General features: G+C 42.9%; 1 protein-coding gene and 2 long non-coding RNA genes across 9 annotated transcripts in view; 1 reads left to right on the top strand and 2 right to left on the bottom strand.

Moving 5' to 3' along the window:
- LOC135902907 (uncharacterized) overlaps positions 1-11,086 on the bottom strand; it is a 47,473-nt gene extending 36,387 nt beyond the window's left edge. The window contains exons 1-4 of one of the 7 annotated variants that reach the window (XM_065433234.2): positions 10,798-11,085; positions 10,684-10,722; positions 7,026-7,146; positions 5,703-5,749 (exon numbers count right to left, since the gene is read on the bottom strand). In XM_065433234.2, the coding sequence (XP_065289306.1) occupies positions 5,703-5,749; positions 7,026-7,146; positions 10,684-10,722; positions 10,798-10,956 (366 nt within the window). In that variant the 5' untranslated portion in view covers positions 10,957-11,085. Of the gene's footprint in view, positions 1-5,702; positions 5,750-7,025; positions 7,147-10,107; positions 10,421-10,683; positions 10,727-10,797 lie in introns of those variants that run through there. The other 6 variants (XM_065433240.2, XM_065433235.2, XM_065433237.1 and 3 more) reach the window with 6 other exon arrangements.
- Positions 1-19,039, top strand: part of LOC135902909 (uncharacterized) — a 34,501-nt gene that overhangs the window by 7,815 nt on the left and 7,647 nt on the right. The window lies entirely within an intron of this gene.
- Positions 15,368-16,847, bottom strand: LOC135902926 (uncharacterized). Its single transcript, XR_010564650.2, has 2 exons — positions 16,741-16,847; positions 15,368-16,676 (listed from the first exon to the last, which is right to left on the bottom strand). It is a non-coding gene; the product is annotated as an uncharacterized lncRNA (long non-coding RNA).

Genomic DNA, 19,039 nt, shown 5'->3' with positions numbered 1-19,039 from the left:
CAGTTACTACTTGTCCTGTCTGTGCCTTGTCCTGTATTTGTTCTTTCTTAGTGTGCTATCCCTGTTGGCACTTCACCTTTTGAAAGCCATGAACCAACTAACCCCACTACGTCTTCTGTCTTCTACTGCAATTACTACTTTGGTGTGACACCAGAGTATGGTTTTCATGAAAGCATGCACCAGAATTGGCATTAAAATTATGAGGCACTCTACTCTGGGAACCTCATTTTGTTTAACTAGGGATGCACAAGACAGCAATAGAAGAGTTCAGAGGTTCAATATAAGAAAGGTGCTTGTGAATTTGTTGCCATTCTGCAGGGCACTGCTGCCAGGGAACTGCATATCTTGGTATAAAAATGCAGTTGCTATGTGAGCCCACTTAATAAAAAGAACAGTGCTTAAGTTGAAAGTAAACAAGATGTCAGAGCAAGAAGTGGGAGCTACCTTACAGAAGTATTGTACAATAACAAAAAAGCTTCTGAAACAAAAGTTACGTTAATTTCATTTCAAGTATGCTAAGAATAGAGGCAGACAATTATCGCTTTCTAAACTGTGTTTTTTGCATTAACTGTATATGTCAAGACATTTGCATGATAATTAGTTTTTCTGGGGATAAGAGAAGCTTTACTCCAACCAGTCTAGTCGTTTTTCATGGATGCCACATTGGTGCAGAGCTTCATGCACAACACCTATGCCAAATAAAATATATGCCTAACCATCAACATATATGGTCTGAACGATCTATGCGCTGTTCATTTTAACCTGCAAACTGTGTTACACCTAAGTCACACAGGCAAATTCAGTGAAGCTGCAGCAAATGTCACTTTGACAGCACACTGCTACACATGAAAGGGTCTCATATGGAATTGAGTGTCATAGAGTATTTGCACAACAGTCTAACCAATCATGACAAGCCAAGAAAAGACTGCATTGCACCCGACACTCATGCAAAGCACCGTGTATGTGAAAGTGAAGTGCTAAGAGTGGTCAAGTATTAGCAGTTTCTATTAAAAATGGCATGGGGACATTGATAACATTTGAAATCTAACATAAGTTGCAGTTTCACCCATATAATTGCTATCGCAATAAAAGGTAGTTTTACCTGTATTATTTCTGAATCACTGCACTCACTGGCGAGTGCACTTTAGCGCGCACTGCAATTTGGTGAACTGTGCTAGAATTTCTCCACAAAGTGCAATAAGGAGACAGGAGTTCTTTCTTATTGTCCTTCGTGGAAAGTTCCAGCCAAGTCAACAAAATGATGCTGCAATAAGTAACTCCAATTGAAGCCTTATTGTCCACTGTCACCAAGCCAGACATGTTACTAAAGCTATCCGCATGACAGCCTCCAAATAGCACTAATGCACTAGCACTAGCCTCCAAATAGCACTAGCTCAAAGTAACACCGAATTGGCCTATCTGAGAGGAGTATTAGCTTATAAAAGCAAAAATTTCAAGACAATTAGTGCTTTCTGGCATATTCAGACGAGAACAGCACTAAAGACGTACTCACAGGTGAAGTCGTATGGAAAATCACGTTGCCTTGATTGTACGTTTGCAGAAACAACACATATCCATGTGCCTTCACTTTTGTCCGTGTCTTTAGAGGTGTTATTACATACATATGAATAACCACCTAGCAGATGCTTTCATATTCACAGCTTTCTTACAACTGGAAGTTGGGGAAAGTTGTTCCACTGCAGAAGTCCAATAACATTTGATCCCTCATTAACTGCAGCCCAGTTGGCCTTATACACATACCTTTCAGAAAATTATGGCAGTCGTTATTCAGCTTTTCAAAAGATCTCATTTTTCACTCCTTACCAACATGGCTTCAAGAAAAATTTTGCTTTCAGGCACAGCTTTACAAATGACATCCTTTACAAATTTATTTATTTATTTATTCATACTGTCAACCCTCTGCTGAGGGTTCTTACAGGGAGGGTTTAAATACAGGCAGACCATATATACAGGTACATCAAGCAGCAGTGGAATCACAAAAATACATGTTTAACAATTTTTCAAATTCACTAACATCACTGGCATCTGACACAAAGCTTGGTATCGCGTTCCAGAGTTCAATCATGGCAGGAAAAGCGGAACACATCACTGTGAGCAAAGTATGAACGTAAAACATATTGATGATTAACACGACTGTTTCGTTTTCCTGGAAGCTGCACATACTCATCTTTGTTGATTTTTAAATGTCCATGTAGTATTCTAAAAAACACTTTCAGACGATTTTTTTGCCTTCGTACTTCCAGTGTTTCCAATTCACAAGACTGCAACATCAGTGTAATGGAATCTAAACGGCGGTACTTTAAGCATATGAAGCGCGCGGCACGACGTTGAACTTTTTCTAACTTTGTAGTCATTTCTTTCTGATGAGGGCTCCAGATGACTGAGGCATATTCAAGTAAAGGTATAACGAAAATTCTTTAAGCTTTCAGCTCTACATCTCGCGAAGCTTGACCTAGTTTTTGCCTTAAAAACCTAATCTCTGATTCGCCTTCGAGCACACATTTTCTATGTGCGTATGCCACGTCAGATTATGCGTAACTGTAACACCTAAATATTTAAACTGGTTAGCACAAACTAACAAATTACCATTGATGTAATAGTTAAAAGGCAGAACATTTACTTTCTTAGTCATATGTGTGTATGTTGATTTAATGTAGTTAATATGCATACCCCATAATTTACACCATTCGGAACGACTAATGCTGAGTTGATCCTGAACATTGGTTACGGTAGAATAAATTAGGCAATCATCTGCAAAAAGCTTCATTTTTACCGGTTCTTCAACAACACAAGAGATATCGTTTATATATATAAGAAATAACAGTAGGCCCAAGACTGACCCCTGAGGAACACCTGAAAGCACTTGGAGTGGACTCGACAGGCTGCCATCTAAACTTACAGTCTGTTTACGATCACTTAAATATTCTTTTATTCATAGCACTAATCTTTCATCAATACCTATTTCTCTCAGTTTAAAGATCAGCTTGTTATGTGGAACCTTATCGAAGGCTTTCGCAAAATCTATACAAATTACGTCAATCTGGTGCTTCTCATCTATGGCGGCAGCGAGATCATGAACTACTTCAATTAATTGTGTAATGGTAGATAGTCCAGTACGGAAGCCATGCTGGTATGAGTAAACAATTCACTTCTAGATATTGTAAAATGTTTTGCGATGATGTGTTCCAGAAGTTTACAACTGATACATGCGAGTGAGATAGGACGGTAATTATTTACAAGTCTGCGATCATCGCCTTTGTGCACTGGTATAACTACGGCCCTGCACCAGTCTGTGGGTAGAGAATGCGTATGTAATGATTTCTCGAAAATTATCGTTAAGTAGTATGACATCAATTCAGCATAGCGTTTCAGAAATTCAGGACAAATTCTGTCAGGTCCACTAGATTTTTTTTTTATCTAAACTCAGCAGCAATTGGAACACCCCTTCTTGTTTGATTTCCAGATTTTCCGTTGGGTAACGTGTAATATATAGTAAATGCTCGTCTGTATTCATGTTTGTATTATTAGTAAACACAGATTAGATTATTAGTATACACAGAAATGTTCGGCAATGTCCACAGACTTTGTTAACTTTATGTTGTCCTTTACGATTTCTTCAATTTCATCTTTCCTACTGCTGAGATATCTCCAGAATTTTTGTGGAGAACGTTTTAGGAACCCTGTCAGTGTTTGTTCAAAGAATTGCTTTTTGGATAGTGTCAGAGTATGTCTCAACTCTGCGCGAAGTGTCGGTATTTCGTCCGAACCTTTTTTCTTTTTACGCAGTCGCTTTAGTTTTCTTTTCATGTGAATGATGCCGCGGTTAATCCAAGGTCGGCATTGTTTAGACTTTTTTTTTTCGAGTTGGCACAAATCGGTCCACACAATGGTTTACTATATCCTTAAATTCATTCCAAAGCTCATCTACAGTTTCTTTCCTTTGCATGGTGCTCAAATTGGCCAAACGAGAATTCCAAAAAATCTAATATTGAATTGTCATCAGCACGTTTGTAGTCTTTTACCGTAATTACAGGGGAGCATTTCATACAGGACATACTGCTAGTAGCCACATTCACTACAATCATTCTGTGATCGGAAATACCGTCTTCAATTGTCAACAAATGATGTTCTATATTACAGTGAAAGCTCGTTAATTCGAACTTCAATAATTCGAATTTATGGATAATTCGAACTGTACGATTTGGTCCAGCCAAGCTCCATAGAAGTCTATGTATAAAAAAGTCCGTTAATTCGAACGCGAGAAGGTTGTCTCACGGATAATTCGAACTACGCTCGCCTGGCACACGGCCAGAGAAACACGCCTACTGCCTACACACAAGGCTGTATTGCCTCCGAAATGGAGAGAACGGCGAGAGAAGGCAAAATCGGAAAAAATCTAACCTGCGCGGGGTCAGCCAGAAGCCAGCGGCGGCTGCCGCCTCTCCGTTCTACGTAACCTCCGAGACTTCTTGCCCGTTGCGAATCCCGGAGGCTTTACAAATCTTGTACAGCTGCTAATGTTGTGCGGAGATGGCACGGCAAGCGCCAAAACACAGAGAATCAAGTACGTCGCAGCCGCGCTTGCAATCAAGAACCAACGAATCAGGGCCTTCGCCACCTTCACGTGTTCAGCGTCTTTGTTTCGGCAGTCTTCATCAGTTGTGCACCTCTGTTTTCAGATTAGGAGGTATCGGCCATCGCGATTCATTGTGATGGTGTTAAGCCTCGGCTAACGTTCGTTTCGGTGGACATCGGTGGTGGGGCACAGTCGGACCCAGAGCTTCGACTTGAAGATGGCGTGTGCCCGCAGCAAACGCCATCACTTTCTGACATGCCCTACTGCTTCCAAATCGCAGTGTACTGTTGCTCTCCTTCACTTTCGTTAGTTCGAACTTTCGTTAACTCGAACTCAAGCGGCTTCCCCTTGCGGTTCGAATTAACGAGCTTTTACTGTATTGGATAGGAACACTAGGTCCAACAATGACCACGACCTAGAAGTTATTCTTGTGTCCTCTTGAACGATTTGATTTAGATTAAAAGAAAACATATCTAGTAGTTTATCAGCGCTGGATGCTTCAGCGCCGCTGCAGAGTAGGCCTTGCCAGTTAATGTGCGGTAAATTGAAGTCTCCGGCCATAATTACCCACGTGTTCCTATTACATTGTTGCCTTATGACTTATACCCTGCCATGGATCATCCATCTGTAATAAGTTTTTGGTTTTCTGGGTGCAATTGGCTAGAATTCATTAGACTGCAGAATGAGCAGTGTCAAGGTTTTGCATTATTGAATATGGCTAACTCCACAGATGGTGGGATTTATGTCTTGCATTAGGATCGCTCGTCTGACTCTCTTGGTTAAATTCTAATTTGCATAATCACTTGTCTAGTTACTACTTCAAACTGTTAAAATGCGTGCCTCTGTAGCAAAAGCAATACTGAGGAAATCATTTATCGCATCTTATATCCATATTTAAGAAATTTCAAAACTTTTTTGAAACACCTTGAATATATTGCTTCATGGCCCAAAAGTAAATATATAGCTATATCAAAGGATGCAGGCGTCATGCAGGAAACCATGCAAGCTATGCAACAAGCAAAATAAAGCAAACAGGCATGCATGAGTGCATCTGCATCTCCGTAGGCCACACAGTTCCCTGTCTACAATAAGAAACTAGTGAAACCTGTGAGGTTGATGGCTGACGCAGGACTTCACCCCTTTCTTGGGCAGCTGTTCAAATTAACAGTAATAAACAGAGCAGCCCAAACACTCATAATAACTCACACAAGCATTGTTGAATTTGTTACATACATAAATATGACAAGCCTCTAAGATATTAGACATCAGTACTTAAATAAATCAAGCAGCTTGTTAAGTTTTATCTATTCACCTTACAAAACTATGTTAAAAGCTTTTTTTTTACATATTTGTTTACTCAATCTGTGCTCAAAAATAATAATATAGTAGTGTCAATATTTATTTTATTTGTCTAGTACCTTGACAGTCCCATATGTTAACACACCCCTGCTGCGACCCTTCAAAGGGTTCAGGGGTCAATCCTGCCTGTATAAATATAGGTTGTTATATATACAACTAAAAAAAATAAAGATTGATTGATTCATTGAAATGGTTACTAGAAATGGCACCACAGCAGACCTATGATGCAAGTAATGGCGTAAATCTCGGAATTTCGAACTTTCCTAAAACTGTTCTTGTGAAGTCACTGTCAGGATAAAACCTAATTTACAGAGTGAGTATGCATTAGAACGCATAGAAGTTTCTGTGCCAATGTGAATACATGCATGTCATGAGAACCTTGAACTACCTAAACAGTGCAGCCCAGAAAAAAAAAAGCATACAGGAGATAAGCAGAACCAAAGCCATTACGACAGAACATAAATACTATTCTGCAAACACATGAATGTCATGGGAAAACACAGGGAAGGCGGGAGATGGAAATTCAAGACGATGAGCAAAAAAACAAGTTGAAAGCAGGAGCTAACGTTCCGACTTGTCTTCTTCAAGGCTTTGAAGAAGACAAGTCCACTTGTCGAAATGTTGGCTCCTGCTTTCACCTTGTTCTTGTTTTGCTCATTGTCATGAATGTCATGGGAAGCATAAGCTATCCATGCTGTAGAATCCCAGGCAAAGATAAAGCATAAGGGAGTGAAGCAGTACCAAAGGCAAATCTTATGAATGAACATGCATACTATTCTGTAAAGCCATGAATATCACAGGAAGCTTGAGCTATCTATGCAGCACAACTTCAGACAAAAACATAAGCATAAAGAATGAAGCAGAATGGCAGCCTTTGACTAATACATTCTATTCTGCCCATTTCATGTTAATTTTTTTTTTTGCCGCCAAACTCAAAGGCAGAAATAAATGCACCTAAAAAAGAAGACAACAAGGCAATGAACTTGAGAAAATGGCAGCTTGTTAACCAGTTGAGTTCTACCTAACATGAAAAAAGTAACTGTATTACACTACGAAATGAAGAACTTGCCTTGCATTGGTTCCAAGCCAGCATTCAAAGCTGGTGCACAAAGTGGTGTCTGACGGGAGCAACCAGACTTGCCAATATACTTGTTGTGATCCGCATCAGAAGACTCGTATGACGATGGATGCTGTCAATAGATGATAATCATTCAAGCGATTCAATTATGGGAAATAGAGTTCAAAAACAGTGCTACCGAGTTTGCAATGCACAATATAATTAAACGTTCCTTACATATCGAACTTTTCCAATGAAATTGCTTAAGTCCTAGAATCCATGATGAAGCAGGAGTCATAAATAGCTCACTGCTGCCACTATCGCCAACACCTTAATATATAGTTTGCGCCCTAGATGATAACATAGAAACTGCCATGTAAATAAGACATGCATGCAGGATCTGCTGACATAAATAAGTCACAGAACTCCACTCACAACACACATGAGCTTGGCATTTCTTATATAGCTGCAACTGCTGCTTGAAGCTATTCAGGAAGTTTGCCCAAATGCCAGGTCTGGGACCCCATCTCATAATGATTCTTTTCATGCTCTATTCCCTTTTTCATTCATCAATGGCTCACATGAAGCCTTGGGCTGAAATGGCGCAGGTATGAGCCACCAGCACGATGAATGGAAAGTCTATAGCAAATAGAGTAAAAAAAATATTCACAAAACATGACCTTTGTTCTAAAGCATTTACATCATTTAAGAGCAGGACACAGCTGACACATCGCATTGATGAAAACATGCCTGCTTTGGAGCACTGATAGCTGTTAGTTTTGCATATAGTGTATTACACACAAAGCTGACTCTCATATGTACTGCCAAAGTATCACACATAGTGAGAAAATATGGCTAGACCCCTTTTCCTATGCACTGTAAAACTGTGGGTATGTCTTCTGCTACAAGCTGAGCAACTTGCATGTACCCGGTATGCAATGGAAAAAGCTTGCACATAGTCACTTTTACATGGCTATTGCAGATGTACAGACATAAATGGTTCTTCTTTATAATGCTGTATGATCGAGCTTATGATTTCCTATAGGCTCCTGACACTTCCCAAGCGGCGGCTCGGAGCAAGTGCTATCAGCATCTCGCATGGCAAGCTGAGTCAACAATGGTACGGAGGGTGCCAGTGATGGCCCTGAAACTGCATGCGTGCTCTTGCTTAGAGCAACGGAAAGGGCGCAAATCTTGCTTTGCAACTCCAAGCCATTGGCAAAATTATTTGCTTCCACCGAGGAAATGTACACCACTAGACAAGTGCTCGCTGTGAAAGCCGCCGGCATTTGTGTGCTAGAGTAGCAGCATTCCAAGTGATGGAAACACACAAAGTGTTTCTTCAGAAGTCGCCACGCCCTATATAAAGTTGTGCTTTATCTGACATAACAGGTAAGAGCACAACCGCCTCAGTATTCAAGTAACTCACTCTTTGGTGGTAGTGCTTCAGTGCTCTTCTAAGACTTCAATTTTCACTTACGTAAGCGTGCTCAAAGTGATTAACGACTTCTAAAGCTAATGCACAGAGGTAATGTTGAAGTATTCCCATTATATTCAAGCCATTGAAATGTCAATGTCTTTTCCTGGATCACTGTTACTGCAGCCATACTTTGAAGAAAGCAAAATAAAGAACTAAGATTTCGCGGCACACTAAGCTTGACCTAAATCCCTCACTGTGGACTTGCGGCGCACTATAACTATTATGTATTGCAGTGCTATCGCGAGTCAATGAGAGGCATCACGCTAACCAAAGATAACTGAAAAATATTAATGTAATTAACCGTCTTGAGTTGCTAATCAGAGACAATTGCTCCGGATGGGCGTCACCACTGCTCCATGTGAGCAGCACCTACCAGGCGCATACCTTCACCAGATGCCCAAGTAACAGGAACCTGCCTCGACTGCCAGCGAGAGAGTAGAGCGAAGAAGCCTATGAATTATCGACGGGGAAATCATCGAGCAAGGCATCAAATCAACCAGAGCAACAATCGATAGAAGATGCATGTTATGTTAAGCTTGATTTCTTAAACAATTTTCTAGCCCTAACATGCCAATGAGGACATTTTGACCAAGCCTCTTCTGAAAGGCAAAATAATGACACAAATGTCCAGCGATACCGTTAGAAATGTCAACGTACAATCGCAAACACAAGTCGCCGGTGATTCGACGACTGCACGTCCAATCGCCCATGACACAGGACAGAAAGCATAAGCGTTGCCTCACATGTTTCAAAAAGATTCATTCTCTTATTGAACATGCCAATGCCATACTGTGACCCGACCAGTTTCAAAGCCATGAACTACCCTGTCTCACAGCATGTCAATTCGTCCTTACCTTAGTTGTGCTTCCGCTGCGACAGGTGGTACAGTCCCCCCCACCAGCAACTCGACTGTCAGGAGCTTAATACAGTGTATATTGGACTATTTTGTACAAAGTTACACATGGGATTTGTTTGATTTGTGTAAAATTATCTACAACTAGCCGTGAAAAAGCCTTTTCCTAACACAAATCATATATATGCGAGTCGCAATAGTCCACAATGCCCATGACACATTGTGACCATTGCTCTACAAAATATGGTGAATCCTATAGCCAGAAACTAGAACAGATATATATTACATTGATATAAGCACAGGATGAATACCATCAAGCTTGATAATGAAATAATTCTGCTATCATGCTGATAACGCGCGTGCCGTTCGTTACTGGAAAGTACCGGGCTCGCAGCGTTAAAGAAAGGAAACACATCAAGGCAGATGATTATTGTTGTGTGGCAGAAGGGGCACTCCAAAGGGTGTAAACTGTTCTTAAGAGTGTGGTGGCCGATCCACGCGATAATGCACAATGGCGGCACAACGGCACCGAGGTGTTCATTTCACGAAGAGTAAAAAGATATAAAAATTGATACTCGTTAAATATATTGCATCTATATGACATCATGTGTGCCGATTTCTGCATAAACCTCAACGACCCAATTCAACCTCCAGTTCGCGTTATGTTGACAGCCCGTCGCTCCAGCAGTGCGGCAGAACGTGTTCAGTTATCCGTGAGAGAATAGAAATAATATTGTAGGCATGCAGGAACATGAGAATACCGTCAAGCCATGACGTTTCCGGCAGACGTCTGGCGCTATATACCCTTGCTGTGCTTACGTTGATTGATGCTCGATGCGCTCAAGCTTAGTTGGTTGAGACAGATGGTTAGGCCTAGCCTAGCACGTCGTTTTAAGACGAAGCTGTCAAGTACAATCGCCCAATTTTTTAACCTGAACGCGCGAGCATCGACCGGCCAGTCGATAAGCGCCGTATAACGGAGTACAGCGGCGAAGTGTGCGAGAATACGCCTGGCAGAGGGAAGCTGCATTGGACTGTGCATTGCGCGCACGCGCGTATTCTCGCACACTTCGCCGCTGTACTCCGTTATACGGCGCTTATCGACTGGCCGGTCGATGCTCGCGCGTTCAGGTTAAAAAATTGGGCGATTGTACATGTAGCACAGAGGAAATGTTGCACCGCACAAAACATCGGCTACTCTAGCTCACTTTCGAATGCAAATGAGCGCATACTTAAAAAAATGAAAATGTTTAAGTTTCGACGTTTGGCGATGCAGCATGTGGTTATTGTACGCATCGCGATTACAGGATCGGCTACAAAAGCTATTGTAGGCTTACATGGTGCTTTTGAGGTGGGCGCACTAGTTCTTCGGTAACCTGTAAAACAGAGGTTTAAAAACAGTTTAAACCAAGGAGCACGTTTCGAGAGCTCAACTAGCACATGAAACTCACCAGTCTTCCTCGCAAAGCAGCCTGTCGCTTGAGGTACTGGAATAACGGCAGCTCATCCAAGGGAATCAGTTTGGAGCCGCGGCCATAACACGGCAGTGGTATTACTTTGTCGTAGTCAGCCTCTTCGGGTTCATCAGACTGACTGCACTGATGCTCCATTATGTTAAAACCTTCTTGAACGTCAACTGCACGATGTTGGAGGATCCACGCAGGCTGTTCGACGTGAAATGGGACTCTAGCCCGTGTTCCAACCCTAGCTGCAACAAGAGCACCGAGTGGCGCTGATGCGCATTACGATGATGATGATGTCTGTTATGATAATAATGCACGCAAATGTACGCTTACTCTCTTAGAAAAATTTACACCCTTTGGGGCGTATCTTGTCCCACAACAATAATCGTCATCCGTGCTGCCCGTGTTTCCTTTTTTTAACGCTGCGAACCCGGTACTTTCCAGTCACGAATAGCATGCGCCTTATCAGTGTGACGCAGCATTCTCGACAGGAAAGTACCGAGCGCCGACTTTTCAGGAAAGGAAACGCAAGCAAGGCAGATGACGATTATCGTTGTGGGACAAATATACACCCCAAAGGGTGCAACCGTTTTAAGAGTGTACACCGATCAGTGCAGCAAAGCCATATCAAGACACGTAATAATAGAAATTATTGCGAGTCTCGATGCACACTTTTCGATATCTGTTGGTAATGATATGTCACGTGATTATCCTTGTGGGACAAGATAAGCCCCAAAGGGTGCAAACTGTCTCAGAGTGCACTATCAAAAAATCGTTACCACTATAGATGTGGAACGTGCTACACTCTTGGGCAAAGTTCTGCCATACAAAACAATAATCGTCATCTGTCTTGCTTGCGTTTCCTTCAAAACGCCGCACCCGCTACATTCCTGTCGGGAATGCAATGTCAGGCTGATAACACGCGTATGCCGTTCGTTACTGAAAAGTACCGGGCTCGCCGCGTTAAAGAAAGGAAATGCGGACAAGACAGATGACGATTATCGTCGTGTGGCAAAACGGTGTAATTTTGCTTAAGAGAGTAAAAAGTTGAATGCTGCTGTTGTAATGGTGCTAATTCCGTACACTCTTCAAAAATGTTACAACGAGGCTCTTCTTGTCCCACAACGTTAGATAATAGTCATCTGTCCTGTCCGCATTTCATTTCTTTAACGTTGCGAGCCTGGTACTTCCAAGAAACGAATGGCTTGCGCGTTATTAGCGAAGCACAGCATTCTCGACAGCAAAGTAGTGAGCGCTGAGTTTTGTAGAAAGAAAACGCAAGCAAGGCAAATGGCGATTATCATTGTGGTACAAGCCCCAAAGAATGCTCACATTTTTAACAGGGTAGGGTTGCACGCACTGAATCATATCATACACTGGTGATATATGGCGTTGAATTGGATTCGGAGGTTATAAGTGCTAAAATCACGATTTCGCTTTAGATAGGGCCCCACGGGCCCTATCTGCCCGAGTCCTGATAGCTTCGTGTGCGCTGTGTTCTATATAGCCTCTTAGGATTGAAACGAGAGGTAGCACAAAGGTCAATTCGATCACTGCTGCAATGCCACGCTTCCTCACTCCAGCGTTTTGACAGCGAGCGTGCGTGGTCATCGATTGAGAGGTGCTCATGTTTACTTGAGCGCGCCGGATACCATGGTTGTTAATTTCGTCAGTAAGCGAATGTTTATACGGCCGATAAAACTAGTGTTTATCCTTACTTCGTACAGCTGTCTACCAATATGCAATCGCAATCGATGCTTCGCCTTTCGGGTGAAACTTTGACTCTTTTCTTTACAGCGAAATTTGTATATGACTAACCTTCCGTAGCTTTTTCGGCGTCCGGCAACAAAAACGGACTTGCCGATTTCTAGCAAATCCATACGGGTGCAGTGCGGTGGCGCAAATGTCAAAAGGCGGAACAGATTAGAAAGCTCGCCGTGAACAATAGTATGACGTCAAGGTTATCGCATTACGTAAACAGGAGAGATATCGGCCCTAAAAACAGCTCCGTTATCGACGGGGCGGACACGAGTTCGTACAACCGAAGAACAACATGCGTGCAGAGAGCGCCGGAGGGAACCGCAACGAGAATGTAAACGGCGCCGGCGTCGAACGACCACCAACGAACGTTCCCGCGATGCTGAACAATAACGAAAATCGCGAGCCGGGGCACCTTCGAATGAGCAACGACGCCAGACTCGCAACGCAGAAAATGACAACCATTCCACTCTGTGAAGATGAAATGGCAGCGAAAGCACTCTGCTTTTCGTTTGAGAGCTTTGACTGTCGTCAGCTTTCGCTGCCATTCAATCTTCACAGAGTGGAATGGTTGTCATTTCTTGTATTTCGCCCTCATCGAAACGCGGCCATCGCGACCGGGATGTGATCCCATGACCTCGTGCTTAGAAGCGCTACACGATAGTCACCAAGCCATAGCGGCGGGTAAATATATGACGTTGCCATATCTGACCAGGAAAAAACGCTTGGCAATGCCAACCCATATCCGTCGGACGACGTGTCGGAAAGATGGCTGCTCCGGATAAAATTTATCAGAAATTTGATGGGAAATTGTAGGCACGTTGTTGGGGCTACCCATGGAACACAAACTTTATACTTGTGAACACAGACTTTTTACCTGTGTCACACGGCCACTTTCGATCGTGATCAAGCTCGATCCGGACCGAAATTCTCGACCGCGATTTGCTCCCTCCCGCAGATTCCACAAAGGAGGCAAACGCGACCGAGAAGTTCGATCTCGATCGGGCTCGATCGCTATGGAAAGTGCGCCGTGTGACACCCGTATTAACATGCGTATGGAAACGGTTCAGAACAGCTATTATTGGTCTATGTGAAAACGTTTGATAAACGCATTTTTCAAGACGTTTAAAATACGTTTTGTGTTTGAAGCTAACAAAAACATTCCCAAAACTCTCGATACAGCAAGCTTTAAGCTGTTCGAACCGTGGCCGTCCACCATATGTTCAGCTTGGCCAAAGTGGTTATCAGGGGCCCGTTCTGGAGCAACCGGCCATCAGCCGAAGAAATGTGCAGTTAAAGGCCGATCTACACGACGGACCAAATTGCTCTTTTGGACCGCGGTCCGCGCATCACGTGATAGGACGTCACCAGTTCGTGAGTACCGCCGTTGGCCGGCGCAAGACCGTGGCCCTCGCGGTCCAACAAATCGCCGAGGCTTTTCCCGCTTCAGTTTTGGCGGCGGACCGCACGCAAACCGCAGCGATTTTGGCGCAGCCAACGAATGTTGTCCGGCAACAGAGTGTCTTGAGCCAAATCCACTCTAGTTTTCGGCTCAGCTACAGTGTTGCTCAGCAAAAGCCAGTCAAGCCAGTTGTTTCATGTCCGCCGTTCCGCCTACATGTGCGTGCAGCAGATATATTTTTTAAACACCGTGTCCTCATGGAGTGACGAGGAGGGTTTTTTTTATTTTGTATCCCTTGTTGAGCAGTTGCCTGCTTTGTGGGACTTGAGCCGGAATGATAACAAGATAACGCGGAAAAGCGTTAGTGTAGCTTGTTGGTCTGCTCTGCCGTCTGCTCTGCCGTCTGCTATGGCGGTCCGCCGTGTGGATGTGCTCTGCGCCGGACCGGACCGCGGCGGGCCGTGACGTCGCATCACGTGACCGATCGGCGCGCAGACTTGGTCCGTCATGTGGATCGGCCTTTGCGAACACACTGCACCTAAAGTCCAAAGAAAAACAAGTTTTCGAGCTAGCGCCACTCCTCGTTTTCTAAAAAAAATAAAAAAAGAATATTTGTTGTTTACTGTGACATTGGCAATTACTTTCATCAAAGCATTACGCACAAAGAGTTAGTATTCGTTTAGTTGCTAGTACAATATATATATGTATATATATATATATATATATATATATATATATATATATATATATATATATATATATATATATATATATTCATGCTGATAATGGCATGTATAAACACTTTCAAATACTGTTTCCTTCCTATACAAAGAAGAATGGAACATTTTCCCGCGAGAAATCGTGATTGCAGGAAACCTAAATCAATTCGGAAAATCCTTATTAAACTATTTTTTTAATCGAAACTGCTGAACAGTTTTAACCCAAGTAACCACGGATATCCGGGCGACGTCCGACGGACGTCCTTTCTGGATATTCGGGATGTCCGTGGGATATCCATGAATGTCCGACGTACGTCCGAGGGACGTCCCTGGGAAATCCAAAGGTAATCGCTTTGGCATCCGTAGTACGTCCGACGCGGACATCCAGCATGGACATTCAGCGGACGTTCAGGACATATATATATATATATATATATATATATATATATATATATATATATATATATATATATATATATATATATATATATATGTGTGTGTGTGTGTGTGTGTGTGTGTGTGTGTGTGTCTTCCCGGGGATATTCCAGATATACACATGCCTTGAAGCGACAATAGTGGCCGGGACACATTCAAGCACCGGACCATTATATATATTACATTGGTCTAATGCTTGAATGCATTTTTGTTTTAAATAAACGAGAAATGAACGTACACCAACTTCCACATACAATTAAACGTTTATTGTCACCTTATACATATACATAAAAAGACCAATAAGCAGATATATGCGTACTGTTCAAAGAACAAATAAATACACGGATAAAGAAGAAAACTTGCAATTTCAATAGCACAACACAAGGTAGAGAACAGCAGAACAAAAATGCTTATTGCCCACCCTGCTTTGACATTTGAGTTTGCAGCATGGAATAAAAAGAAAGAGCAAAAATACATCAATTAGCATTATTAAGCAGCGAAAGCAACAGAAATGACAAGAAGGAATTAATCTTGACTACATCACTTCACTAGCACTCTGCGACACGGGCACAAAAAATGACATTAACTGGCTAATGCCTTAAACTTTAATGTCATTCGCGGGGTGCCACACGGACATGCTTAATGGTATTGCAGCTTAAATGTTATTCGCGACGTAGTGCGTTCTCGTAAGTCAACTTGCCGTCAAATGCGTACTCTCGTTCCCAATGTCTCCACATTCTGACGTGGCTAAACGAACTATTAGTGAAGAACAATCAATATATTCTTCACTTTCTTTAAACAATAGCTCTTTCTCGTGGCGTAGTGCGTTCTTACAATTATTAAAACTCACTTGGCCATCGAATGCGTACTCTCGTTTACAATGTCCCCGCCGTGGCCGTAGTGACCATATTCTCACGATATTAAACAAACTTGTAGATAAAAACAACTAATATATTCTTCAATTTTTTAAAAGGAGCTTTTTATTTTCGCAGAGATCAGCAGGCGATCTTGCCCCTACTGACGGCTACAGCTCTGATCATGAGCGCATTAGCCTGGAGAAGCTGTTTGCCAGGGGAATCAAAGGGCGCCGATGAAGAGTCCGCGGTAGCTAAAGCAAATGTAGACTCCGGGGTCCTGCTTACCAGAAAACCCGCATTGACTTGTGCGTACACCTCTCCTAAGGGATCCTGTTCCGTTCTCACAGCGAAGTGAACCATCCGAAGCGTCATGTAGAGTATATCCATCAGGGAAGCAAGGCACATAGTCCTTAGTGCGCGTAGTCTCACAACCACCGTCCTGAACTTCCGATGTCGCCTCGGTGCAGCGACCAGCATCACAAGGCGTACAAATGTTTGCAGGGACAGCCCGACCGCACATGTTAATGCATGCGTGCGGGGTATACGTGCCACTGCACAGCTCTAGACTTGCGAATTCTCGAGCTGTTGACTGCTGGCTGCCGGTGCGAGATCCGAAGTCCTCGAATATCGTCTTTGTTTCCAGCGACGCTCGTTTTCGCGCGTGCGGCTTCTCCCGCAGTCTAGGCATCCTGGCACCTGTGAAGAAAACACATTTCAATACCCAAACGAATTAAAAAAGAAATCGATGTAGCTGTCATACCTTGGTAGCTGAGTAGGAGACTTCAGCAGGCACGGAAGGTGACAAACGCTGCTCCGCTGCCCTTACAACGATCGCAGAATGAAAAATGGCGTGGCGACGATGGCTAGAGCTTGGATTGGATTGGATGACTGCAGCGTTCTGCTTTGCCAAGGTTCTAACACTTCCACGTGCATCTACGCAAACATAAATAGGTTTTTAAAATATTCTATTATTACACAGTGAAATATTTACTTATTCTGGGAATATTCGGTATCTGATTTTCGAGTTTTTAGTTTCTGCTAAGCTGTCGGCGCCAGAAAAACATAGCCTTTGAGATTACTGTCAATGCATGGCGGCTCTGACGCATTATAGCTTTCGTAATCGCTTTCAACGCACGCAGCCACCAAAAGCGTAGCCTTTGAGATTTGTTTTTGTTACCTATAATGATATTATTGTATGCACAATTGAACACTGCAGACAACTTCCTGTTTTAAGAAACCAGTCAAAAACAGGCGCACACAGGAAACATACGAGAAGACAGAAAAGAGGCTGGAAGAGGCCTGTCTTGTGTATGTTTCCTGTGTCCGTCTTTTTTTTTTTTGCTGGTTTTTTCCCAATACAATGCACCAACTAGCCCAACAACGTGTTTTACTTCCTGTTTCAATGATAAACCTGAACCTACATAGCCTAAGTCCAAGTTACATGTTCGGAGGTCAGGACCAAAACTCTATGATCAGGAACTTTTCATAATGAGGGGTAACTTGAGTGCTTGGCTCTAGGTCGAATAAGTGGCTTCAAATGGGCGCTTATATATTCTGCTAGTCATCCACAAGCATTTTTTTAGAGCAAACTACAAATTGTTTGTATGACCCATCGATAGAAAAAAAAATCGTATTTTAATACTGCGATGTTAAAGTGGGCAGAATTTATATCAAGTTGGAAATATATTTATTTTGCTTTGAAAAAAGAATGAACTGTGTCCGATAGAGAACAAAAATAAACAAATATAATATGAAAAAACTAAAATTTCCGGCAATATATTTATGCTAGTTTATATATAACTCACTAGTGTATATCCTGGGCATGCCTATTTATGGACAGCCAGCGGACGTTCAAAATGGGATGTCCCATGGACATCCCGGTGGGATGTCCTTCGGACATCCAAACAGGATATGGACTTCTCCTGTACGTCCCACGGACGTCCATGTTGGATATCCGGATGGATGGACGTTGGGACTTATGGTGGACGTCCCACGGATATCCGTGGTTACTTGGGAAAGTTCTTCACGTTGTGTACGTCTTCCAGCCGATCGACCGCTCCCCTAAAACGGACGGAATATCATTGCACTTTCCTAGTTTGTGTGAGTGATAGCGTCGAGTTATTCTTGAACTTGTCTGCGAACCTTTCAAAATTATGTACGGTATGGGCTCACGGATACTGTAAATGTACATTTCTAAACGTGTGGCTATTGAAGATTACCTTGGGGCTTTTTTTCTGTTTTTGTGTCTCACACGTTGGCGGCAATGCGTCTCCGCGCAACGGGAGTGACAATATTTGAAATTATTATGAGTATCGTTGAACAGGGTTTCGCGCATCAAGAACGATGCATCGATGTGTGCTTTTTTTCAAAATGTGTAAGTGTTTACGAGAAGTCTATTCTGAAGTGCTACTTTATCAGCTGCCTATCCTAGCGTTGTTTATCTTTTTTCCGCCCTGTAATGGAGTGCAGCGGTGCGTAGAGGTAGAACACCCGCCTCGCGTGCAAGAGGTCCGTGGTTCGAATCCCGGTGCCGGCAATTTTCCAGCGGATAAAAAAAATTCCGCGTGTTGATAAAATTGCACAAACAGGCCTGGAGTGTGGCCTGATCCCGGTGACCAGAACCGGTAACGCACTCCCTCACCAGAGCAGGATTGGCCACCCTGGTGCAGTACTTGGCCACAACCTCCTATATGAACACAACAATCAAACAGGCAGGTCTTGTTGCGAAACTTAATAAGATGTACAAAATGAAGATTGCACAGGTCTACGCTCCTACATTAAGTCATGATGACCAGGAAGTCGAAAGCTTCTATGAAGACGTGGAATCGGCGATGGGTAGATTGAAAACTAAATACACTATACTAATGGGCGACTTTAATGCCAAGGTAGGCAAGAAGCAGGCTGGAGACAAGGCAGTGGGGGAATATGGCATAGGCACTAGGAATAGCAGGGGAGAGTTATTAGTAGAGTTTGCGGAACAGAATAATATGAGGATAATGAATACCTTCTTCCGCAAGCGGGATAGCCGAAAGTGGACGTGGAGGAGCCCAAATGGCGAG

Source organism: Dermacentor albipictus, chromosome 1, assembly GCF_038994185.2.
Source record: "Dermacentor albipictus isolate Rhodes 1998 colony chromosome 1, USDA_Dalb.pri_finalv2, whole genome shotgun sequence".
NCBI classification, from domain to species: Eukaryota; Metazoa; Arthropoda; class Arachnida; order Ixodida; family Ixodidae; genus Dermacentor; species Dermacentor albipictus.
Note: the sequence above shows the minus strand (reverse complement) of the source record. Positions and strands in the feature narration are given on the sequence as shown.